The 22,789-nt window shown below is 62.8% G+C and overlaps 3 protein-coding genes and 1 non-coding gene across 5 annotated transcripts; 3 read left to right on the top strand and 1 right to left on the bottom strand.

The window, feature by feature from the left end:
- The first annotated feature begins 370 nt into the window (after positions 1-370).
- Positions 371-6,992, top strand: DUSP26 (dual specificity phosphatase 26). Its single transcript, XM_058859398.1, has 4 exons — positions 371-522; positions 3,498-3,770; positions 5,085-5,293; positions 6,371-6,992. The coding sequence occupies exons 2-4, from the start codon at positions 3,592-3,594 to the stop codon at positions 6,568-6,570; spliced, it is 588 nt and encodes a 195-aa protein (XP_058715381.1). The 5' UTR covers positions 371-522; positions 3,498-3,591; the 3' UTR covers positions 6,571-6,992.
- A 2,287-nt stretch (positions 6,993-9,279) lies between these two features.
- On the top strand, positions 9,280-15,795 carry RNF122 (ring finger protein 122). Of its 2 annotated transcripts, none has more exons than XM_058859327.1 (6): positions 9,280-9,343; positions 13,396-13,552; positions 14,203-14,248; positions 14,507-14,548; positions 15,411-15,493; positions 15,571-15,795. In XM_058859327.1, exons 1-6 carry the CDS (start codon positions 9,319-9,321, stop codon positions 15,674-15,676), a joined length of 459 nt encoding a protein of 152 aa, XP_058715310.1. In that variant the 5' UTR covers positions 9,280-9,318; the 3' UTR covers positions 15,677-15,795. The 2 variants fall into 2 exon arrangements, with proteins under 2 accessions (XP_058715310.1, XP_058715311.1); XM_058859328.1 differs by having other exon boundaries at positions 9,301-9,343; positions 15,414-15,493.
- Positions 15,796-18,190: 2,395 nt separating this feature from the next.
- Positions 18,191-18,284, bottom strand: LOC131589763 (small nucleolar RNA U13). The gene has a single exon (XR_009279843.1). It is a non-coding gene; the product is annotated as a small nucleolar RNA U13 (small nucleolar RNA).
- A 1,024-nt stretch (positions 18,285-19,308) lies between these two features.
- On the top strand, positions 19,309-22,739 carry TTI2 (TELO2 interacting protein 2). The gene is made up of 7 exons (XM_058859375.1): positions 19,309-20,024; positions 20,236-20,422; positions 20,856-20,948; positions 21,216-21,400; positions 21,716-21,859; positions 22,272-22,434; positions 22,600-22,739. Exons 1-7 carry the CDS (start codon positions 19,468-19,470, stop codon positions 22,678-22,680), a joined length of 1,410 nt encoding a protein of 469 aa, XP_058715358.1. The 5' UTR covers positions 19,309-19,467; the 3' UTR covers positions 22,681-22,739.
- The last annotated feature ends 50 nt before the right edge of the window (positions 22,740-22,789 follow it).

The raw sequence follows: 22,789 nt of genomic DNA on the forward strand, positions 1-22,789 counted from the left end.
GTGATCTTAAAGGTCTTTAAGGAGAATCCTTCCCAAACCATTCTCTGATTCGATATCCCCACACAAACCCAAGGTTTCTTTTCTTTGCAAAAGGAGAAAATCTCACCGAGCCCTGGATGTACAAACGGGGGATGAGAACAGCTGGAAATAAAAAAGAAATAAACAAAAAATCATCGCTTGGAGACGGCTGCAGATCCCCGGGGAGGGCAACCATGTCCTCAGCACCACCTCGGCAGCTTCTCCTCCTCTCCCTGCGGGCGGGAGGCGGAGGAAGGACAGCGGGGCTGCCCGAGGCTTTGGGGACGTTGTTGTTGTCGCTGTCGCTGCTCCGTGGTGCCCGCGCGTGTCCCTCGGTCCCCTCCGCGCACAGCCTGGCATAAACAACGCTGCCTCTGGCCATGTCATGCCTTAAAATAGATGTTCCTTCATCAGCCTCTCTCCGGCGGCGGCGGCAGCAGCGAGACATGGCCGACTGGAGCTGATCCCGCTGCCTTCGTGCCCCGGCTCCCGGCCCTCGCCAAGGTACGCTCGGGGGTGCCAGAACCCTCCCCGCGGGTCCCGGGGTGTCCCTGAGCCACGGGGCCTCGGCTCGGCTCCTTCCTGCATCCCCCTGGATCGTCCCTGTATCCCATGGGATTGTCCTTGCATCCCCCGGGATCGTCCCTGTATCCCCCGGGATCGTCCCTGCTTCCCCCGGGATCGTCCCTGCTTCCCCCGGGATCGTCCCTGTATCCCACGGGATTGTCCTTGCATCCCCCGGGATCGTCCCTGTATCCCCCGGCATGGTTCCTGAATCCCCCGGGATCGTCCCTGTATCCCCCGGGATCGTCCCTGCATCCCCCGGGATGGTTCCTGTATCCCCCGGGATCGTCCCTGTATCCCATGGGATCGTCCCTGCATCCCCCGGGATCGTCCCTGTACCCCATGGGATTGTCCTTGCATCCCCCGGGATCGTCCCTGTATCCCTGGGATCGTCCCTACTTCCCCCGGGATGGTTCCTGCATCCCGCACCTCTCCCCACATCCCCAGGACCATCCCCACATCCCCAGGACCCTCCTCAGGGACCATCCCCAGGACCATCCCCACATCCCCAGGACCCTCCTCAGGGACCATCCCCACATCCCCAGGACCCTCCCCTCCCTCCCAGCAGGGCACAGGGCCCGGGGCAGCCTCGAGCGAGCCCCGGATCTGCCCCCAGAGCGGTGCCCGGGAGGTTCCAGGAGCGCTCCAGGGGCTGTTCCCGGCTCCGGCTGCGGGGCAGAGCCTCTCCCCCGAGCCCTCGGGGGGCTGGAGCGGCTGCAGCCCGGCCTGGCTGGGGACGGCTGCTTTTCCAGCCAGCTGTGGCCACAGGAGAGGCTGGAATCTCGCTGTTCCAGCCCTCTCGGTGATCCAGCCGCTCTCAGCTGCCGTGCCCCAGCGCTGGGGACTCGTGGCTGTGCTGCAGCCAAGGTCACCCAGGCCTCCAGGCACTCGGCCCTGGCCGGAGCCTTTCCCAGGCCCGAATTCCCAGCCTGGAGGAGCCCGGGTTGGATGGGAGCAGGGAGGATGAGTCGGGCTGGGACCCCGGGCAGGGGCTGAGCTGTGCCGGGGGTGACACCCGGGCAGGGGCTGAGCTGTGCTGGGGGTGACACCTGGGCAGGGGCTGAGCTGTGCTGGGGGTGACACCCGGGCAGGGGCTGAGCTGTGCTGGGGGTGGTGACACCTGGGCAGGGGCTGAGCTGTGCTGGGGGTGGTGACACCTGGGCAGGGGCTGAGCTGTGCTGGGGGCTGGAGGTGACACCTGGGCAGGGGCTGAGCTGTGCTGGGGGCTGGAGGTGACACCCGGGCAGGGGCTGAGCTGTGCTGGGGGCTGGAGGTGACACCCGGGCAGGGGCTGAGCTGTGCCGGGGGTGACACCCGGGCAGGGACTGAGCTGTGCTGGGGGTGACACCTGGGCAGGGGCTGAGCTGTGCTGGGGGTGACACCCGGGCAGGGGCTGAGCTGTGCCGGGGGTGACACCGGGGCAGGGGCTGAGCTGTGCTGGGGGTGACACCCGGGCAGGGGCTGAGCTGCCCCTGTGGCTCCGGGAAGGGACAGGGGGACCCCTCTGTGTCCCCCTGGGTTCCCTCCGAGCTCCCCCTGCCCTCGCAGTGTTCTCCTCTGCCTTGCCAAGAAATGGCCGGAGGCTCTGGAGGCTCCTTCCCCCTGCTCCGCTGGCCGGAGCCTTGGGAATGGCACCGGGGACAGACAGGGACAGGGACAGGGACAGGGACAGGGACAGGGACAGGGACAGGGACAGGGACAGGGACAGGGACAGGGACAGGGACAGGGACAGGGACAGCCCCAGCCGGGCACAGGGGAGGCTCCCAGGCAGCAGCAGGAGGTGAGGAGGAGAATTTCTCCTCCTGAGGGAGCACAAAAAGCTCTCTCTGACCACATCTGACAGCAGGAACTGCCCGGGCGAGCGTCCTTGCAGATGTGATCTGTGCCCTGGAGGAGCTGCTGGGTAAAAGGAGCCTTCTCATGCCCTGCAGTTAACCCTTCCCAGCCCAGAGCAGCCCTGGATGCTCCAGAGCAGCTGCAGGACCGTGCCCACAGCGGGTGAATCCTGCCCCACCCTCCCCGCAGGGTTTTGTGCCGCTCTGGAGGAGGCTGGGCCCTGGCCAGGCTGCCTGGTGCCATATGGAATCCTCCACCTGTTCGGGGGCTTTTCCTGGCCGGCCTGGTGCCGTGCCCGGAGCTGGCCGCCTCTCCTGCTCCCAGCACAGCTTGGCAGCGCCAGCCCCGAGCTGGCACCGTCCCCTGGCAGCAGAGCGGCAGGAGGTGGTCCTGGGCATCTCCTGCCAAGGTGGCCTCAGCCCAAAGGCTGGAGCGAGAGCCCGTGGGGGCTCGGGGTTCTGGCTGCCTCCCCAGCCTGGCAGCAGGAACTCCTCCCCAGCGCTTTTCCTTCTTGGAAGGGACGTGGGGAATGCTCCTGACACCGGCAGGGCGGGACCCGGCTGCTCTGGGCCGGTGTTTGTACAGCAGGGACCGAGTGAGAGGTCCTGGATTGCAGCACCACAGAACCCCCAAATCCCTGAGGCTGGAGAAGCCCTCCAGGACCATCGAGTCCAACCTGTGCCCCATGTCCCCAGCCCCGGGCACTGAGTGCCACCTCCAGTTGTTTCCTTGGTGACTCCAAACGCCCTTGGTGATTCCTGACCGCCGTTTCCATGGGGAAATTCCTGCTGATGTCCACCCTGAGCCTCCCCTGCCCAGCCTGAGGCCGTTCCCTCTCCTCCTGTCCCTGTTCCCTGGGATAAGATCCCAAATCCCCCCGGCTGTCCCCTCCTGTCAGGGAGTTGTGCAGAGCCAGAAATTCCCCCTGATCCCCCTTTTCTCCAGGCTGAGCCCTTTCCCAGCTCCCTCAGCCCATCCTGGGGCTCCAGCCCTTCCCCAGCCCCACTCCCTCCCCTGCTCAGCCCCACTCTGGGTGAGGAGCCGTTTCTCCTGACATCTTCTCCACTGCTTCCCGACAGGACCGTGGGTGGCAGCAGCAGCAGAAGTGACCCCCAGGCCCCTGTCCGGCCTCCCCGCCCCCACAGGCATGCCTTGTGGGTCTGGGCAGCTCCCATGGCTTTCCTGTCCAGGTTCTACAGGAACAGCAGCAGGTCCCCGAGCCGGGCCCCGCGGGATGAGCGCGGGAGCCACCCCATCCTCAGCGTCTTCGAGCTGGAGCGGCTGCTGTACACCGGGAAAACGGCCTGCAACCACGCCGACGAGGTGTGGCCAGGCCTCTACCTGGGAGACCAGTGAGTGTGGCCAGGGATGGGGACAGGGGACAACTCCGGGGCAGTGGGGACGTCTGGGATGGGGAGGCTGGAGCTGGTCACTCTCCACAGCTCCCTGGAAGGAGCCTGTGGGCAGCTGGGCTCGGGCTCTTTCTCCAGGCAGCACTGACAGAACGGGAGGACACGGCCGCAAGCTGCACCAAGGAAATTTAGGTTGGATGTTAGGAGAAAGATTTTTATTGAAAGAATGATAAAAGTACTGGGGTGTCTGCCCGGGGAGGTGGTGGAGTCACCATCCCTGGATGTGTTTAAAAAGAGATTGGATGTGGCACCTGGCTCTGTGGTTTGGTTGAGGCGTTAGGGCTGGGTTGGACTCGATGATCTTGAAGGTCTCTTGTGATCCTGTGATCCTGTGATTGTGTGATTCACTGATTGTGTGATTGTGTGATTGTGTGATTGTGTGATTCAGCAATTCAGCAATTCAGTGATTGTGTGATTCAGTGATTTTGTGGTTCTGTGATTCAGTGATTCAGTAATTGTGTGATTCTGTGATTCTGTGATTCTGTGATTCAGCGATTCAGCAATTCAGTGATTGTGTCATTCAGTGATTCTGTGTTTCACTGTTTCTGTGATTGTATGATTGTGTGATTGTATGATTCTGTGATTCAGTAATTGTGTGATTGTGTGATTCTGTGATTCTGTGATTCTGTGTTTCCCTGATTCTGTGATCCTGTGATTGTGTGATTGTGTGATTCTGTGATTCTGTGATTCAGCGATTCAGCAATTCAGTGATTGTGTGATTCAGTGATTCTGTGATTCTGTGATTCAGCAATTCAGTGATTGTGTGATTCAGTGATCCTGTGATCCTGTGATTCTGTGATTCTGTAATTCTGTGATTCTGTGATTCTGTGTTTCACTGTTTCTGTGATTGTGTGATTGTGTGATTGTGTGATTGTGTGATTCTGTGATTCTGTGATTCAGCAATTTAGCAATTCAGTGATTGTGTGATTCAGTGATTCTGTGATCCTGTGATTCCGTAATCCTGTGATTCCATGGGGAAGGTGAGGCAGAGCAGGATGTGATGGGTGTGGAGCACAGGGACAAAGAAGGAAGGTGAGCAGGGAGGTCCCAGCTCTGCCAGGCTGGGGTGGGCACAGGTAGGTTGTCCACGAGCTCTGAGATCACCTTAAAACCCAAGAACCTCAAAAATCCGCCAGGCTTTTACATCCAGCTCTCTCAGCCAGAAACGTTTGTCCAGGACAGCGTTTCCAGCGTGCTGGGACACTTCCAGTGGTCTGAGGTGTCCCCTCCGTGCTGTGCCCGTTGTCCCTGCAGAGATATCGCGTCCAACCGGCGGGAGCTGCTGCAGCTGCGCATCACCCACGTGCTGAACGCCTCGCACTGCCGCTGGCGCGGCGGCGCCGAGTACTACGAGGGCACCGGCATCCGCTACCTGGGCATCGAGGCCCACGACTCCCCCTCCTTCGACATGAGCCCCTACTTCTACCCCGCCGCTGACTTCATCCACCAGGCCCTCAACGAAGGTCCCTGGGCAAGGGTCTGGGACAGGAGAGGGACGAGGCGTGGGGGGAGCTGGGGGTGGCCTGGTGGTGGCTGTTGTGAAGGATCCTGGGAAACGAAGGTGTTTGGAGGCTGGGAGGGTGTGTCCTCATGGGATCACCCCGATGGTGTCCCCTGATGGCATCACCTTGATTGTGTCCCCTCATGGGATCACCCCGATGGTGTCCCCTGATGGCATCACCCCGATGGTGTCTCCTCATGGGATCACCCCAATGGTGTCCACTGATGGGATCACCCCGGTGGTGTCCCCTGATGGCATCACCCCAATGGTGTCTCCTCATGGGATCACCCCAGTGGTGTCCCCTCCACAGGATCACCCCAATGGTGTCCCCTGATGGGATTACCCCAATGGTGTCCCCTGATGGGATCACCCCGATGGTGTGACCTCAATGGTGTCCCCTGATGGGATCACCCCAATGGTGTCCCCTCCACAGGATCACCCCAATGGTGTCTCCTGATGGGATCACCCCGATGGTGTCTCCTGATGGGATCACCCCAATGGTGTCCTCATGACATCACCCCAATGGTGTCCCCTGATGGGATCACCCCAATGGTGTCCCCTCCACAGGATCACCCCAATGGTGTCCCCTCATGGGATCACCCCAATGGTGTCTCCTGATGGCATCACCCCAATGGTGTCCCCTCATGGGATCACCCCAATGGTGCCCCCTCCACAGGATCACCCCAATGGTGTCTCCTCATGGGATGACCTCAATGGTGTCCCCTCATGGGATCACCCCAATGGTGTCTCCTGATGGCCTCACCCCCTCCCCAGAGGGAACAGGCTGGATGACAGCACTGTCCCCTCGGGTCACAGCCCCAGCCTGTGCCCTGAGCTGCCTCTGGGCTTGTTCTATCCATTTTGGGCTCCCAGGACACTCTGACACCTTTGCCAGCAGGGAGACCTCGGTGCCTCACAGCCCCTCACGCCCTGCCAGGTGCTGCCCACCTGAGCACGGCTCCAGGGCACGGCTGGCTTCTCCCAGGGTTTCCATTGGGATTTTCCCGGCTCTGCTGTGACGCAGCCGCTGTGCCCACAGGGAGGATCCTCGTGCACTGTGCCGTCGGGGTCAGCAGATCGGCCACCCTGGTCCTCGCCTACCTCATGATCCGCCACCACATGCCCCTGGTCGAAGCCATAAAGACGGTCAAGGACCACCGCGGGATCATCCCCAACCGCGGCTTCCTGCGCCAGCTGGTGGCCCTGGACAACGCCCTGCGGCTCAAGAGGAGCTCCTGAGGGGGCCGTGGGCACCGTGGGGGCTCTGCCCGCCCCGCTCGGGCTCTGCCCATGGCTCTCCCGCAGCCCCCCCAGCTCAGGGGGTGCAGCCCAGGCCCTCCACCCGCAGCTCTGCCAGCCAGGTTGGCCTGGCCATGTCCTCCTTCCCAGCCTGCTCGCTCCAAGGCGCCTCTGGGGGGACCCGGCCCCGGCACCCGGCACCCTGTGGCCTCCAGGGAGCCTTCAAGGCTTTGTTGTCCCCCCCTGGCATGGGTGTCCCTCCCTGCCAGGACACTGCAGCTCTGTGTGTCCCCTGTCGTGTGTCCCGTGTGTTTCTGGTGATGTCGGGCCTGGTGTGTGGGCTCAGGCCAGCTCCTGTCGTGGTGTTTGGGTGTTCTCCGTGCCTCGTGTCACCCTGTGAAAATAAAGGCAGTGCTAAGGAAGAGCCTGGCCACACCTCGTGAGCGTGGGGAGCACTCAGGCTCTGTCCTGGGTCTGCTCAGGCTGGGCTCTGTCACAGCTGGGCTCAGGCTGGGCTCTGTCCCAGGACTGCTCAGGCTGGGCTCTGTCCTGGGTCTGCTCAGGCTGGGCTCTGTCCTGGGACTGCTCAGGCTGGGCTCTGTCCTGGGACTGCTCAGGCTGGGCTCTGTCCTGGGTCTGCTCAGGCTGGGCTCTGTCCTGGGTCTGCTCAGGCTGGGCTCTGTCCTGGGTCTGCTCAGGCTGGGCTCTGTCCCAGGACTGCTCAGGCTGGGCTCTGTCCCAGGACTGCTCAGGCTGGGCTCTATCCCAGGACTGCTCAGGCTGGGCTCTGTCACAGCTGGGCTCAGGCTGGGCTCTGTCCTGGGTCTGCTCAGGCTGGGCTCTGTCCTGGGACAGCTCAGGCTGGGCTCTGTCCTAGGACAGCTCAGGCTGGGCTCTGTCCTGGGACAGCTCAGGCTGGGCTCTGTCCTGGGACAGCTCAGGCTGGGCTCTGTCCCAGGACTGGGGACACAGCAGCACCTGAGTGCCCGGGGCTCAGATGGACCCCAGTGCCCCGAGATTCTCAGTCCAGGGATAAAACCTGAACCCAGCTCAGTGCCCAAACCTGAGCCCAGCTCAGTGCCCAAACCTGAGCCCAGCTCAGTGCCCAAACCTGAGCCCAGCTCAGTGCCCAAACCTGAGCCCAGCTCAGTGCCCAAACCTGAGCCCAGCTCACTGCCCAAACCTGAGCCCAGCTCAGTGCCCAAACCTGAGCCCAGCTCAGTGCCCAAACCTGATCCCAGCTCAATGCCCAAACCTGAGCCCAGCTCAGTGCCCAAAGCTGAGCCCAGCTCAGTGCCCAAAGCTGAGCCCAGCACAGTGCCCAAAGCTGAGCCCAGCTCAATGCCCAAACCTGAGCCCAGCTCAGTGCCCAAACCTGAGCCCAGCACAGTGCCCAAAGCTGAGCCCAGCTCAGTGCCCAAAGCTGAGCCCAGCTCAGTGCCCAAAGCTGAGCCCAGCTCAGTGCCCAAACCTCAGACCCCGCTCAGGGCCTGTCCTGGGGTTTCCCCCTCTTTTTCCCAGCAGTGAGGACAAAGTGGGGCTGGTGGGAAGCAGAGCCGGGTTGGCAGTGCCAGGGTCACTCAGGTGGCAGTGCCAGGGTCACCCAGGTGGCAGTGCCAGGGTGACTCAGCTGGCAGTGCCAGGGTCACTGTCCAGCCGGGCTGGCAGTGCCAGGGTCACCCAGAAGAGCTGGCAGTGCCAGGGTCACTCAGGTGGCAGTGCCAGGGTCACCCAGGTGGCAGTGCCAGGGTCACTCAGGTGGCAGTGCCAGGGTCACCCAGGTGGCAGTGCCAGGGTCACCCAGAAGAGCTGGCAGTGCCAGGGTCACTCAGGTGGCAGTGCCAGGGTCACCCAGGTGGCAGTGCCAAGGTCATTCAGGTGGCAGTGCACCTCCAGCACGAGGTGGCCGTGCCAGTGTCCCAAAGGCAGCTCCGAGTGGGCGCCCAGGCTGTGACAAACACCCCCAGGAGCAGCAGGGCTGGGTGGGCTGAGCCCAGGAGGTTCCAAGGCCAGGAAGGGGTGTCCTGGTGGCCCTGGTGGCCCTGGTGGCCCCGCCGGCTGCCAGCCCTCATTGTCCTCCGGCTCCCGTTATAGCTCCATTCTCCCTGAGCTTCCGGAGAGCCCCGGAGCGGCGCTGGGCTGTGCCGGGATCATGGAAAGGGGAGGGAGAGGGCCCTGGGGGCCGCGCAGGGACAGCTCCGTGCCTTGGGGCACAGCAGGACCAGTGCCAGCACCCATCTGTCACTGCTGGGCGTCCCCGAGCCCCTGCTGGGTGTCACAGTCCCACTCTGGATCGGCTTGGAGGGACCCTAAAACTCATCTCATGGCACCCCCTGCCACGGCAGGGACATCTCCCAGCGCCCCAGGGTGCTCCAGCCTGGCCTTGGGCACTCCCAGGGATCCAGGGACAGCCCCAGCTCCGCTGGGAATTCCATCCCAGCCCCTCCCCACCACCTCGCATTTTCCGGAAGATTTGACTGAGGGTGTCCCAAACCTGACACCGAGACCCCCGGGGAGCCCCGAGCCCTCGGGGGTGCCCCACAGATCCCTCGGGCGGGTCCCTGGTGCCACCTGGGGCAGGTGATGCCCCGGCCGGGACACGCCGGGCTGCGGCCGCCCGGGGCACCGGAGCTCTCGGCGGGGCGGGGGCGGGCCGGGGGCGGCCCCGGGGGGGCTGCGGGGCCGGGGCGGGGTTTTCGGGCTCGGCCATGGCCCGGAGGAGCAGCCGCGGCCCCGCGGAGCCGCCCGATGCCCCCGTTCCAGTGGTGCCACGGTGAGAGCCGGGAGGGGCCGGGCGGGTGGGCAGGGGGTGTCCTGCCCCGGGCATCTCCGGGCACCTCTGGGCACCCCTTGGGCATCTCCAGGAATCCCTTGGGCATCTCCGGGCATCCCTTGGGCATCTCCGGGCATCCCCCGGGCATCTCTGGTCACCCCTTGGGCAACCCCCGGGCATCTCTGGGCATCTCCGGGCACCTCTGGGCACCCCTTGGGCATCTCCGGGCATCCCCCGGGCATCTCCGGGCTTCGCCCGGGCATCTCTGGGCACCTCCGGGCACCCCTTGGGCATCTCTGGGCATCCCTTGGGCACCTCCAGGCTTCTCCCAGGCATCTCTGGACATCCCCCGGGCATCTCTGGGCATCTCTGGGCATCCCAAGCCATCCTCCAGCCATCCCCAGGCATCTCCTTGCATCCCTTGGGCATCTCCGGGCATCCCCCGGCTCCTGGAAGCCCCGGTGTCCCCGTTCTGCCCCCGGAGCTGCGTGTCCTGCCCGGCTCTCCGGGAGAAAGCACCCGGAGAAATGCGCCGGCCACGCTTTGGCTGCTCGCACCACACAAAAAACCAACCTCCAGCTTCCTTCCCTGTGCCCGCAGAAGAGGAATAAACTCATTTTCAGGAGCCCACGGCCCCTCAGGGTCGCGCTGGGCGTGAGGAGCTCCCAGGAACGCCAAGCTGAGTTCGCTCGTGCGAGGGTTCAAAGGAGAACCGGGTTATTTTTGGGAGCGAGGAGCAGAGAAGCTGCGCCGGGAATTCCATCAAAGCCCTGCCCCAGCAACAAGAGCTGAGCTGGTTGGATTTATGAAAGGGTTACAGCCTTTGAAGCTAAATATAAAAGCAGCAGCGGTTTCCTGTCCCCTAACACATCCCTGGTGTGCGCGGGGGGCGCCGCAGTTGTCGCGCACATGTGGCAGCGTTTCCTGCAGGGAATCCTCCGCGGCAGCTCCGGGCTCGGCCGTGCTCACAGAACCTCCGAAAGATGAGAGAATTCTGCTTCCCGAGAGCAGCCCCGGCTCCCTCAGCCTCCCGAGGCTTTGGGGACAGCGGGACAGAGCCCAGCCTTGTTCCGAGGCTCCGCAGCCCTGGGCACCCCCCTTGTGCGCTTTGGCTCCGAGCCCCAGGCTCACAAATATTTGGTAAATCAGAGCCGGTGCAAAACTCCCATCTGAACCTAAATGGGTTTATTCAGAATGTCCCGACAGCCGGTGAGGGCTGAGCTGCTGCTTTGGGTTTCAGCTCCTCCTTTGCAGCCTGGCTTTCCCTCCCGGTGCTCACCTGGAGCTGAGGACTGTGCAGGCCCAGGGAACTTTATCTGGGGAACTTTTTATTGATTTGGGGGCAGCTCCTTATCCCTGACTTGGCTTCAGGAGAGCTTTTTGCAGGGAGCTTTTTGCAGCATCCCAGCAAAACCGACATGGAAACTTCCCCGGCTTCAGTGGGGGAGGAGGAAAATGGTTTTATTTCATGACCTGCTGAGTTTTCTGCTGGTTTTATTGAACAGGAATTGGGGTGAGGGAGAAGCTCTGCTCAGCAAAATCCCTGCTCAGTGGGGTGGGAGAAACCGGTGGGTCCCGACTGGAAATGCAGCAAAATGTGGGGTCTGAGGGGCCAAACTTGGCTTTGCTGGAGCACGGGGGACTGGAGGAGGGGATGGGGACAGGGCTGGGGTCAGAGGAGGAGGAGGGAGAGGAGGAAGAGGAAGAGGAGGAAAAGGAAAAAGAAAAGGAAAAGGAAAAGGAAAAGGAAAAGGAAAAGGAAAAGGAAAAGGAAAAGGAAAAGGAGAAAGAGGAAGAGGAAAAGGTGCAAACCACAGCTCTGATGGGTCAAACTGTTCCTGGGCTCCTCCTTCCCCGAGGAGCAGCGGGATTTTGCAGTTGGACGCTTTTGTGGCTGAAGAGGAGCCGTGAGCACCCCTGGTGCAGGAGAAAGGCTCCAGGGCTCCTGGGCACTTCCCCAGATCTCTGCAGATCCCTCTCCTCCCGTTTTTCAATTCAGTGCTTGCTCCGGCCCTCGGGGGTGCTGGTTCTGATGCCGAGCCAGGAGCCGGAGCTGGGTTGTTCCCCTGGGTGTCCCTCAGGCCCTCGTTTCACGTTGGTCAAATCTGGATTTGATCCATTTCCTTTGAACAGAAACCTCGGGCACGGTTTAATCAAAACCATCCAGCACGCCCAGGGAAGGGGCTGGGAGGGAGAGGGGCTGAACTCAGCAGGGACCCCCTGCTCCAGGTCCTAACAGCTCCTCCTCACACCCTATGGGTTCTCCCGGAGCAGCAAAGGGAATTTCCCTGGAGCCTGGGAGTTCCTGAAGGCCCGTCCAGCGGGAATGCCCCTGGCTGAGCTGGTGAGTCCCAAAAGGGCCCTTGTGGGGTCAGGGATGGGATTTCTGCCCCACGGGAAGGGGCAGAGCGCGGGGGCTGGAGCAGGAGAGGAGAGGGGGGTGGCTGGGGGTGGTTTTTGGGATGGTGAGCTGGGTTTTGAGCCCCTTAGACCAACCCAGAGGGATGTGCTGGGGCTCTCCAGCCCATGCCCCACCACCAGGTGCTCCAGCATTACCTCATGTCTCGCTCAGTGGGGTTTTTTTAGAGCTGTCTGTGTTTTGTTCTGTTCTGTTCTGTTTTGTTTCAGGGTGGGGATTTTTTTTATAGCATTTCTCAGTCATTTCCAGCAAGGAAACAGCAAAAAATCACGAACCTTTCCTATTGTCTCTTCCTGCACCTGGTGGTCCCAGGAGCAGCAGGACCTGACAAACACATCCTCCCTTTCCCTCGGTGAGGTGGAGGATGGATTGTCTCCGGTGACTGCAGGAGAAGGGGCAGGAAAAGCCCATTTCCTGCAGCCCAGGCTGTTCTCTGGTGCAGCAAACCAAACCTCTGTCCCCAGGGCCAGGTGGCTCCTGGCTGCGTGGTGTGGCACGGATGGGACACGGGAATTCACCCGGCCCAGCCCAGCAGATTCCTGGGAAAGGCTGGAATTTGGGAGTCCCAGAGGTGCTCGGGGTGCCCAGGCCGGGCTCCTGCTGTCCCCCATCCCCCTGGGTGTCTCCACTGCTGCAGGAGGTTCTGCTGCTCGCTCCTCCCTGGTCCTCCCAAATTCCAGCCTGTCCCGAGGAGCAGGCAGAGGGGCTGGAATTAAATCCAGGAGAGCTCCTGGAGGAGTTGTCTAATGAGGAGCAGAGCGGGAGGAAGGGGCTGGGGAGCTGCTCTGTGGGCACAGATGGGGCTGGGGGCTCCTCTCCTTTCAAGTGAGAAATCAAAGCCTCAGCTCCAGGGGCCAGAGCCATTCCCAGACATAAAACTGGGATTATTCCTTGTCGGAGCCCGGCTTTGCAGCAGCTCTGAGCAGTGCCAGGGGGCTGGGGCTCCCTCCTGAGCTGGCTGTGCTGTCACCAGCCCTGCGTGACACCCATGTGTCCCCCGTGGTGGCTCTGGGGTGGCAGCCGTGCCTTTGCTGGGACAGGGCACTGGGTCAGCTGCTGCTGACACCGAGGACGAAGCAGCCACTTGCTCTTCTCGGGGTGATGACAGCCGCCAACTGTTCCCGTTTTTCAAGCTGGTTTTCAGCTCTGTCCTCCCCTAAATCCCTTTCCAGCCTCCCTGGGCTCCCCTGGAGATGAAAGCAGGGCCTCCTGCACAGATCCTGCCAGGGCTGCTGCTGGAGGAGCGGCTGTGGAAATGCTTCTGCCACCCTGAGCTGCTCCAGGGCAGATCTCCGCTCCCAGGGGAGATCTCTGTTCCCCTTTCTGGGGAGATCTCCACTCCCCTCCAGGGGAGATCTCTGTTCCCCACCGGGGCAGATCTCCACTCCCAGGGCAGATCTCCATTCCCCCTCCAGGGCAGATCTCTGCTCCCAGGGGAGATCTCCACTCCCCTTCCTGGGGAGATCTCCATTCCCCCTCCAGATCTCCTCTCCAGGGCAGATCTCCACTCCCCAGACACAGGACGATGTCTCGGTGCTGCTCCTTGGCAAACTCTGGAGGGGACAGAGCCAGCCCAGGCTCTCTCTGCTCTCACATTTTTCCACCTAACCGCTGAATTTCCCTTCCCCCTAAGGGTGCTCCTGCAGCCTGGGGCTGATTTACCCCAGTAAACCCTGCACGATGCCGCCCGTCACCTTCCAGGACCTGCCCCTCAACATCTACATGGTCATTTTCGGCACCGGCATCTTCATCTTCGTGCTCAGCCTCATCTTCTGCTGCTACTTCATCAGGTGAACCGGGAGCTCGGTGTCCCTGGCCATTCCCAGATCCTGTTTTGTCCCAGAAAACGGGGCCAAACCCCGTCCCGGCGCCCGGAGCAGGGCAGGAAGCGCAGGAAGGGGCTCCTGTTTTCCAGGGAACGTGCGAGGGCCGCGTTGTGCGGGGCAGGGAAGGAAGGATGTGCCTTTCCCTGCTCTCCCTGCTATTTTTAACCCCAAAAGCCGAGGCTGCAGCTGCTGCCCCCCGCATCCCCCAGGCGTTTTTGGGAGCGCGTTTTGGGGCCGGGGCTGGAGGAGAGGCGGCGGTTCTGTGCCAGGCGCTTTTCCCCGGCTCAGGTCGCGCTGGGAATTCAGCCCGAATTCGGGAGCCACAATCCCTGCCCTGGGAACGACTCCCGAAGGCGAACACATCGCCGCTGCCGCCCCGGCCAGGGCAGCTCGGGATGCTCCGGCACAAGCGGAGCCCGGGAGCCGGCGATCCCAAACCCCGGGCGGGAGGGGCGCATTCCCTGGGGTTTCGGGCGCGTTCCCCGGGGTTTCAGGCGCGTTCCCCGGGGTTTCGTGCGCGTTCCCCGGGGTTTCGGGCGCGTTCCCCGGGGTTTCGGGCGCTTCCCGAGGGTTTTTGGCTGCCGAGCTGACGGTGCCTTTCTCACCCTCCCCAGCAAACTGCGGCACCAGGCGCAGAGCGAGCGCTTCGGCTACAAGGAGGTAAAGCCGGGGGTGCTTTGGGGTGACACAGCGGGGACACAGCGGGGACTGAAACCGCTCGTTCCAAGGCGCTGGGACGGGACTGCCCGGAGCCCCCCGCGCTCCGCCCGGCCCTGCCCGGAGCCCCCCGCGCTCCGCCCGGCCCTGCCCGACCCCCTTCAGCCCCTCCCGGCTCCCTTCAGCCCCTCCCGGCCCCCTTCAGCCCCTCCCGGGCCTCGAGGTCCTGGTGGGAAATCCTCCCCTCCTTCTCTCCCTCAGGTGGTTTTGAAAGGCGACGCCCGCAGGCTGAACGTGCACGGGGTGAGCGGGACCGGCCCGGGCTGGGATGGAGCTGGGATTAACCGGGATAACCCTCGGGACATCCCCGGGATTAACCGGGATAACCCTCGGGACAGATCCCTGGGATTAACTGGGATAACCCTCGGGACATCCCCGGGATTAACCGGGATAACCCTCGGGACAGATCCCTGGGATTAACCGGGATAACCCTCGGGACATCCCCGGGATTAACCGGGATAACCCTTGGGACACATCCCTGGATTAACCGGGATAACCCTCGGGACAGATCCCTGGGATTAACCGGGATAACCCTCGGGACATCCCCGGGATTAACCGGGATAACCCTCGGGACATCCCCGGGATTAACCGGGATAACCCTCGGGACATCCCCGGGATTAACCGGGATAACCCTCGGGACAGATCCCTGGGATTAACTGGGATAACCCTTGGGCACATCCCTGGATTAACTGGGATAACCCTCATGGAAATTTCCCTGTGCTCAGGAGCAGACTGGGACAGGCTGGGGATGCGATGTGGGGATGGCTGGGCTGGGATCGGGAGGGAATCCCTCTCCCTGCGGGAGGTTTGGGAACCGTTTCCAGCCGGGATTTCCCGAGCCGTTTCCAGCCGGGATTTCCCGAGCCGTTTCCAGCCGGGATTTCCTGAGCCGTTTCCAGCCGGGATTTCCCGAGCCGTTTCCAGCCGGGATTTCCCGAGCCGTTTCCAGCCGGGATTTCCCGAGCCGTTTCCAGCCGGGATTTCCCGAGCCGTTTCCAGCTGGGATTTCCCGAGCCATTTCCAGACGGGATTTCCCAAGCCGTGCCATTTCTGGCGGGTTCCCCACGTTCACAGCCGCCCTCAGGCTCCATCTCACCTCCCACAGCAGGCCTGCGCCGTCTGCCTGGAGGATTTTGGGCTGCAGGAGGAGCTGGGGGTGCTGCCGTGCCAGCACGGCTTCCACAGAAGGTGAGTGTGGCTGGCAGAGCGGGCCGGGAGCGCGGAATTCCCAGCGGGAATGGCCATTCCCGCGTTCCTGCCCGCAGGTGCCTGCTGAAGTGGCTGGAGGTGCGCTGCGTGTGCCCCATGTGCAACAAACCCGCGGCCGAGCCCCGGGCCAGCATCGGGACCCTCCTGGACGAGCTGGTGTGATCCAGTGGGATCCACTGTGATCCAGAGGGATCCATCACGATCCAGCAGGATCCATCATGATCCACCGCGATCCAGTGGGATCCACGTCAATCCAGTGAGATCCAGCGGGACCCACAACAACCCAGTGGGATCCATCGTGGTACAGCAGGATCCTGCGGGATCCATCGTGGTCCTGCAAGATCCACTGCAATCCACCGCGATCCACCGCGATCCACTGTGATCCAGCAGGATCCACCATGATCCAGCAGGATCCATCGTGATTCATCACGATCCACCGCGATCCAGCAGGATCCACCGCGATCCAGCAGGATCCACCGCGATCCAGCAGGATCCACAGCAATCCAGCAGGATCCACCATGATCCAGCGGGATCCACGACAACCCAGCAAGATCCATCGTGATCCAGCGGGATCCTGAAGGATCCATCATGATCCAGCAGGATCCATCGTGGTCCTGCAGGCTTCACTGCAATCCACTGCAATCCAGTGGGATCCATGGAGATTCAGCGGGATCCACAGCAATCCATCGCGATCCTGCGGGATCCATCATGGTTCTGCAGGATCCACAGCAATCCACTGCAATCCAGTGGGATCCAGCAGGATCTACCATGATCCAGTGGGATCCACCATGACCCAGCAGGATCCACCATGACCCAGCAGGATCCACCATGATCCAGCGGGATCCACCATGACCCAGCGGGATCCACCATGATCCAGTGGGATCCACCGGGATCCAGCAGGATCCACCGTGATCCAGTGGGATCCACCATGACCCAGCAGGATCCACCATGACCCAGCAGGATCCACCGTGACCCAGCGGGATCCACCGTGATCCAGCGGGATCCACCGCGGGACCGCCCGGCATCAGCCACCCCTCTGAAGGATCCCGGGTTTCCCAGCTGGGATTTTTATCCCCAAGGCCGTGCCTTGGTTTGGGATCGTGCTCCCCACGGAGCCGGGACAGGCTGGAATTCCCTGTGGGAAGCCGAGCCCCAGGGTGGGGGAGGGTGGGGAGGGTGGGGCAGGGTGGGGCAGGGAGGGGAGGGTGGGGCAGGGTGGGGGAGGGAGGGCAGGGTGGGGGTCCCCTCCCCCGGCCCCCCTTTGCTGCACAGAGCTCTCTCTGGAGCGGAGCCCCTCGGGATCCCCCCGGGGCAGAGGGATTGCACAGCTTTGTGTGAAAAAGGATTAAATGGATAGGTTTGAGCCAGTCTGAGCTGTGGCTGCTGCAGGGGAGGCTCAGGGGGACCCAGTAAAGCTCAGGGGGACCCAATAAAGCCCAAAGGGGCCCCAATATAGTCCAGGGGGACCCAATAAAGTCCAGAGGGGCCCCAAAAAAGCACAGGGAGCCCCCAGGATAGCCCAGAGGGGCCCCAAAAAAGCACAGGGGGTCCCAATAAAGCCCAGGGAGCCCCCAGTAAAGCCTGGGGGGACCCCAATAAAGCCCAGGGGGGCCCAAATAAAGCCCAGGGGGGCCCCAGTAAAGCTCAGGGGGCCCCAATAAAGCCCAGGGGGGACCCAATAAAAACCGGGGGGGGGGGGGCCAGTAAAACCCAGGGGGACCCCAATAAAGCCCAGAGGGCCCCAGTAAAGCCCAGGGAGCCCCAATAAAGCCCAGAGGGCCCCAGTAAAGCCCAGGGAGCCCCAATAAAGCCCAGGGAGCCCCCAGTAAAACCCAGGGGGAACCCAATAAAGCCCAGAGGGCCCCAGTAAAGCCCAGGGGTTCCCAATACAGCCCAGGGTGGATGCTGAGCCCCCCAGGTGCCCAAGGAGGGGACACTGCTGGCCGTGACCCCTTTATGTGGTGACAAACTGCCCAAACCAGCATCGAGCTGCTGCCCCCCAGTGCCAGGACCCCCCCAAACTGTGCCCAGCTCAGCGTGGAACCCCCCGATCTCCCCATTTTCACTCATTTTTGACGCATCCGAGAGAGGATGATGACAGCAGTGATGTCACTGATTCCCCCAGCCCTAAGGCACCCCAAGAACTGTGCCCACATCCACTCAGACCCACAATCTCCCCGATTTCCCCAGTTTTTCACGTGTCCGAGGGATGATGACATCAGCAGTGACACCGCTGACCCCTCCAGGGCCGGCCATCCCCCAGGCTGTGCCCCCAGCAGGGGAGAGCCCCGGATTTGCCCATTCCCGGAGATTTTTGACACATCCGAGAGAACGTGACGTCAGCAGTGACGTCACAGAGAGCCCCGGAGCTGCGCACACCCCCCTGAAATTGCTCATTTCCCCTGATTATCGACGCGGGAAGGATATGACGTGCAGTGACGTCACAGGCACCGCCGACGCCGAGGGGATGACGTCAGCAACGACACCACACACCCCATAACATCCAAATTGAATTTCACTGAAAGGAAGTGACGAAAAGCGGTATCACCCAATCGCCTTTCACACCGAGGGGGTGACGTCAGCAGTGACATCACGGAAACGCACTTAAGTATCACAGACTATTTTTGGACGTCTGACGGATAAAGTGACGTCACGGTGACGCCAGGACCCCCCGGCGGTCAGATGGGACTGTGCCATGTCGTAACGCAGGGCGCACACGTCACGCAGCCGCGTGCCGCTCCCATTCATCATCTCCATGAACCGGAAGGATCGGAGCCGCCCTTCCCGCGCCCGCACCTAGGGCCGCGCCACTGCTCTGCCGGTCACGGCGACCTCACCGTCTCCTCCAGCGCTCCCCCGCCTGTTGTTTATCCTCTCTCAGCCGTTCTTCCCGTGCCTTCCGTGCCGCCGTTCCCGGTCTCTCCGCCCCGCACGGCCGCTCTGTCCCGCACCGCGCTCGTTAATTAGCGATGCTAATTTATTCACACAAAGCCACGCCCCCTCCCGCCGCCATCGGCTTTACGGCAATCGGTGCAGGGAGTTTGCGACAGTTGGCGCGCGCGGTGCGGCTGGCGGCGGAGCGGGGCCGGGGCTGCTCGGGGGTCTCTGAGGGGGTCCCGGGGTCTCTGAGGGGGTCCCGGGGTCTCTGAGGGGATCCCGGGGTCTCTGAGGGGGTCTCGGGGTTGCTCGGGGGTCCCTGAGGGGGTCCCGGGGTCTCTGAGGGGGTCCCGGGGCTGCTCGGGGGTCTCTGAGGGGGTCCCGGGGTCTCTGAGGGGGTCCCGGGGTCTCTGAGGGGGTCCCGGGGCTGCTCGGGGGTCTCTGAGGGGTCCTGAGGGTGCCTGAGGTGTCCCGGAGGTGCTCGGGGGGTCTCTGAGGGGGTCCCGGGGGTCCCTGAGGGGTTCTCGGGGGTCTCTCGAGGGGTTTCAGAGGGGGTTTCTGAGGGGTCCCGAGGGTCTCTCAGGTGTCCCGGGGGTCCCTGAGGGAGTCCCGGGGTCTCTCGGGGGTCCCGAAGATCTCTCAGGGGGTCCCGGGGGTCTCTCAGGGTTCCCGGTGGTCTCTCAGGGGGTTTCTGAGGGGGTCCCGGGGGTCTCTCAGGGGTCGCGGGGGTCTCTCGGGGGTCTCTGAGGGGGTCCCGGGGGTCTCTCAGGGGTTTCTCAGGGGGTCCCGGGGGTCTCTCAGGGGTTTCTCAGGGGGTCCCGGGGGTCTCTCGGGGGGTCCCGGGGGTCTCTCAGGGTTCCCGGTGGTCTCTCAGGGGGTCTCTCGGGGGTCTCTCAGGGGTCCCGGGGGTCTCTCAGGGGGTCTCTCAGGGGGTCTCTCAGGGGTCGCGGGGGTCTCTCGGGGGTCCCGGGGGTCTCTCAGGGGGTCCCGGGGGTGTCCCGCGGCTCCCCGCTCGCAGCCGTGTGTCCGTAGCGGGGTTCCAGGCCGGGAGGTCCGGCCGGGGCCGGTGTCAGGCCATGGCCGGGAGCAGTCCCGGGGCGGTCCCGGCGGAGCGGGCGCTGCTGCTGGCGCTGTCCGAGCGGCCCGCAGCGCTCCGGGAGCTGAGCGCGCTGCTGCGCCCGGCGGATCCGCGCTCCCTGCTGCGCTCGGCGGCGCTGGGCGAGCTGGCGGCGGCTCTGGGCGAGCTGGGGGCTCCGCCGCGCCGGGAGCAGGACGGGGCCGAGCCCCCCGGGCAGGACGCGGCGCTGGCCGAGCGAGCGGAGAGCGTCGGGGCCGCGTTCCTGCTGCTCCTGCAGGAGCTGGAAGCTGCCCGCAGCCAGCGGGAGCTGGGCACGGCCGCGGTGGGGCCCGGCCTGCGCCGGCTGCTGGGACACGCGTTCATCTTCGCCGTCACGCACAAAGAGCAGAGCCCCTGGAGCACGGCCGGGACTCGGGCGGTGGCTCAGGAGCTGCTGGAGAGGCTGCTCCGGGTTGAGGGCTGCGGCTCCGTGGAGGAATTCCTGAGGGGAAAGGAAGGGGAGGAGGAAGGAAGATTCGGAGTGGTGATGGGGCTCCTGAAGCAGGAGTTAACCAAGTGAGTGTGGCGTGTTTGGAGGGTCTCTGTAGGAAATACTGGGGAACGGAGATGAGGCTCAAGAGATTATAAACATGAAACCAGGAGCTTTACAAATGCCCAGCAGCGGAAGGTGCTGGGGAATGGTTGTCAGAGTTTGCTGCCAGCTGAGAGCCTCGAGTGCATGGGAAATGAATGCTGTGCATTCCATGAGCTGTGTCTGTCTCTCCAGAGACACCTGGAAGCGTAACCCTGCCTCCAAAGACGTGTTCTCCTGGGCTCTGCTCCGCGTCAGCTGGCCCTGGCTGTGCCCGCACCTGGAGCGGGTCCTGCCGCCCGCGCTGCTCCTCTCCGATGACTTCCAGGAGGAGAACAAAGTGCTGGGAGTGCGCTGCCTGCACCACATCGTCCTCAACGTGGTGAGGGAGGGAGGGAGGGCTTGGAGCGCTTTGCCGGGGTTGTGTGAAGGGAGGGTCAGCCACAGAATGTCCTGAGCTGCAAGGGATCCACAGGGATCAGAGTCCTGCCCTGGCCCTGCTCAGACACCCCAAGGATCTCATCCATGGAGATTTTCTGGCAGCCTCGAGGCTGTGCCCATTCCCTGGGGAGCCTGGGCAGTGCCTGCACCTTCTGGGGAAAGCACCTTTCCCTAAAATCCAACCTGACCCTGCCCTGGCACAGCTCCAGCCATTCCCTGGTGTGGGTCAGGTTCCTAACCTCTGCTCCTGGTGCATGGCCAGGTTTAACCTGCACATCCAGCAGCTCCTCACACTTCCCAGGGTTTGGGAAGGGTGAGCTTTCCTTAGGTTTTTACTCTGCCCAGGAGTAACATCCTGCTCTCTGTTGTTGCAGCCAGGAGCGGATCTGTGCCAGTTCAACAGGGCCCAGGTGGTGTTCCACGCCCTCTACAACCACCTCTACTCACGGGAGGCCCCTCTCATCCAGGTAGGACGGCTGCACTTGGGTTTGAGGTGCCTTGGGGCAGCAGCAGCCCCTCAGTTTAAAGCAGGAGGCTGAGCCTGTTCCCTGTGGCAGTCCTGTAAAGTAACTCAGTAGATTCCAGGAAAATAGCACAGAGGGAAGAGCTCTTGCCTCCTGCCCCATTCCAGGTGGGCAGGGAAGGGGTTTGAAGCACTGTGGGTGGCCACAGGCTTGAGGTTTGTTGTTTTTTGGAGAGCAGGAGCTCACATTCCCCATGTGCCCCCAAACCAGGCAGTGCTGCTGTGCCTGCTGGACCTGCTGCCCATCCTGGAGCGATGCCAGCGACAGCAGGGCCAGGGCAGAGCCACGGCCCCCTGGGACCAGGTGCTGCAGCTGGTGCTGACCCACATGGAGGCTGAGCATCGGCTGGCGCTGCGCAGGGTCTACGCAGGGACCCTGCCTGCCTTCGTCACCAGGTGAGACAGAGGGGACAGGGGCACCAAGGGGCTGGGAGCTGCACCTGGGGCCCTGCCCACCTTCCCGAGGGGCTGGGAGCTGCACCTGGGGCCCTGCCCACCTTCCCGAGGGGCTGGGAGCTGTACCTGGGGCCCTGCCCATCTTCCCGAGGAGCAGAGAGCACAGGGATGGACCCACCCTTGCTATCCAAGGGCATGCTCCCTCCTCAGGGTGTGTTTTTGGGATCCAGGGATGTCTACCCTCCCTCCTCAGGGTGTGTTTTTGGGATCCAGGAGTGTCTACCCTCCCTCCTCAGGGTGTGTTTGTGCCTCCAGACTCGGCATCCTCATCGTGAGGCACCTGAAGAGGCTGGAGCGAGTCATCCTGGGCTACCTGGAGGTGTCTGATGGCCCCGAGGAAGAGGCCAGACTGGGAATCCTGGAGACTCTGCAGTGCACCATAGAGCACGCCTGGCCCAGGTACCTCTGGGGGGGGATTACACACAGAAAAGCTGTCCTGGCATGAATGCTTCATTCCTATCCTGAGTGTTTCCACTTTAAGGCCCAAAGTTACTTTTTCTTGAGGAAAAGACCCTGAAATCCTAAGGGAGAATCTGTCCCAGGAAGTACTCGCTGGAATTTCTCAAAAACCTGGCTCCAAAACAAAGCTGGGTCCTCATTTTGTTCCTACTTGTGCTTGTTCCAAAAGCACAAATTAAATCGCTGTGGGGTAAACCCTGTGCTGTGGACTGGGCTGGGTCCATTCCCAACAGCATCCCGACGCTCCTGCGTGTCCAGGGCTGTCCTGGCACCAGTCCTGCCCCACAGCAGCCCCAGGCTGTGCTGTCCCCTGGCTCGGGCAGGCTTTGGGATGAGGTGTTTCCCTTTGCAGGATGCCCTGCAGGCTCCCCGTGCTCCTCAAGGCCCTGCTGAGGCTGCTCTGGGACGTTCACACGGAGCAGGGCCCCACGCCTGAGCCTGTCAGAGCTGCCCTGCTCCACAGGGCCACCCAGTGCCTCATCCTGCTGGATCGCTGCTCCCAGGGCCAGGTGAAGGTGAGGCAGCTCCCCCTCAGCCCAGCAGGATTCTGCATTTCCCCCATCCCATAATGGCTGGGTGTGGGATTGATGGGGGTCAGGCTGTGCTGGGCTCTGCAGGGGAGGGTGGGTGACACCACAGCGGAGCGCCAGGGCACTGGGAACGCTGCTGTGCCCCTGCAGGTGCTGCTGGAAGGGGTGCACAGCAGCTGCGAGGAGAACCGCGTGCGGGAATGCCTCAGGAAGGTGCAGGAGAGCACCTGAGAGAGGTGCCTGACACTGCTCACCCCCTTTTGTACAATAAAACTTGTATTTATTTAAGAGTTCTGTTGTTCTCGTCCCACCTGTGAGCCCCACACATCCCCCAGACACA

This window comes from Poecile atricapillus, chromosome 29, assembly GCF_030490865.1.
Source record: "Poecile atricapillus isolate bPoeAtr1 chromosome 29, bPoeAtr1.hap1, whole genome shotgun sequence".
Lineage (NCBI taxonomy): Eukaryota > Metazoa > Chordata > Aves > Passeriformes > Paridae > Poecile > Poecile atricapillus.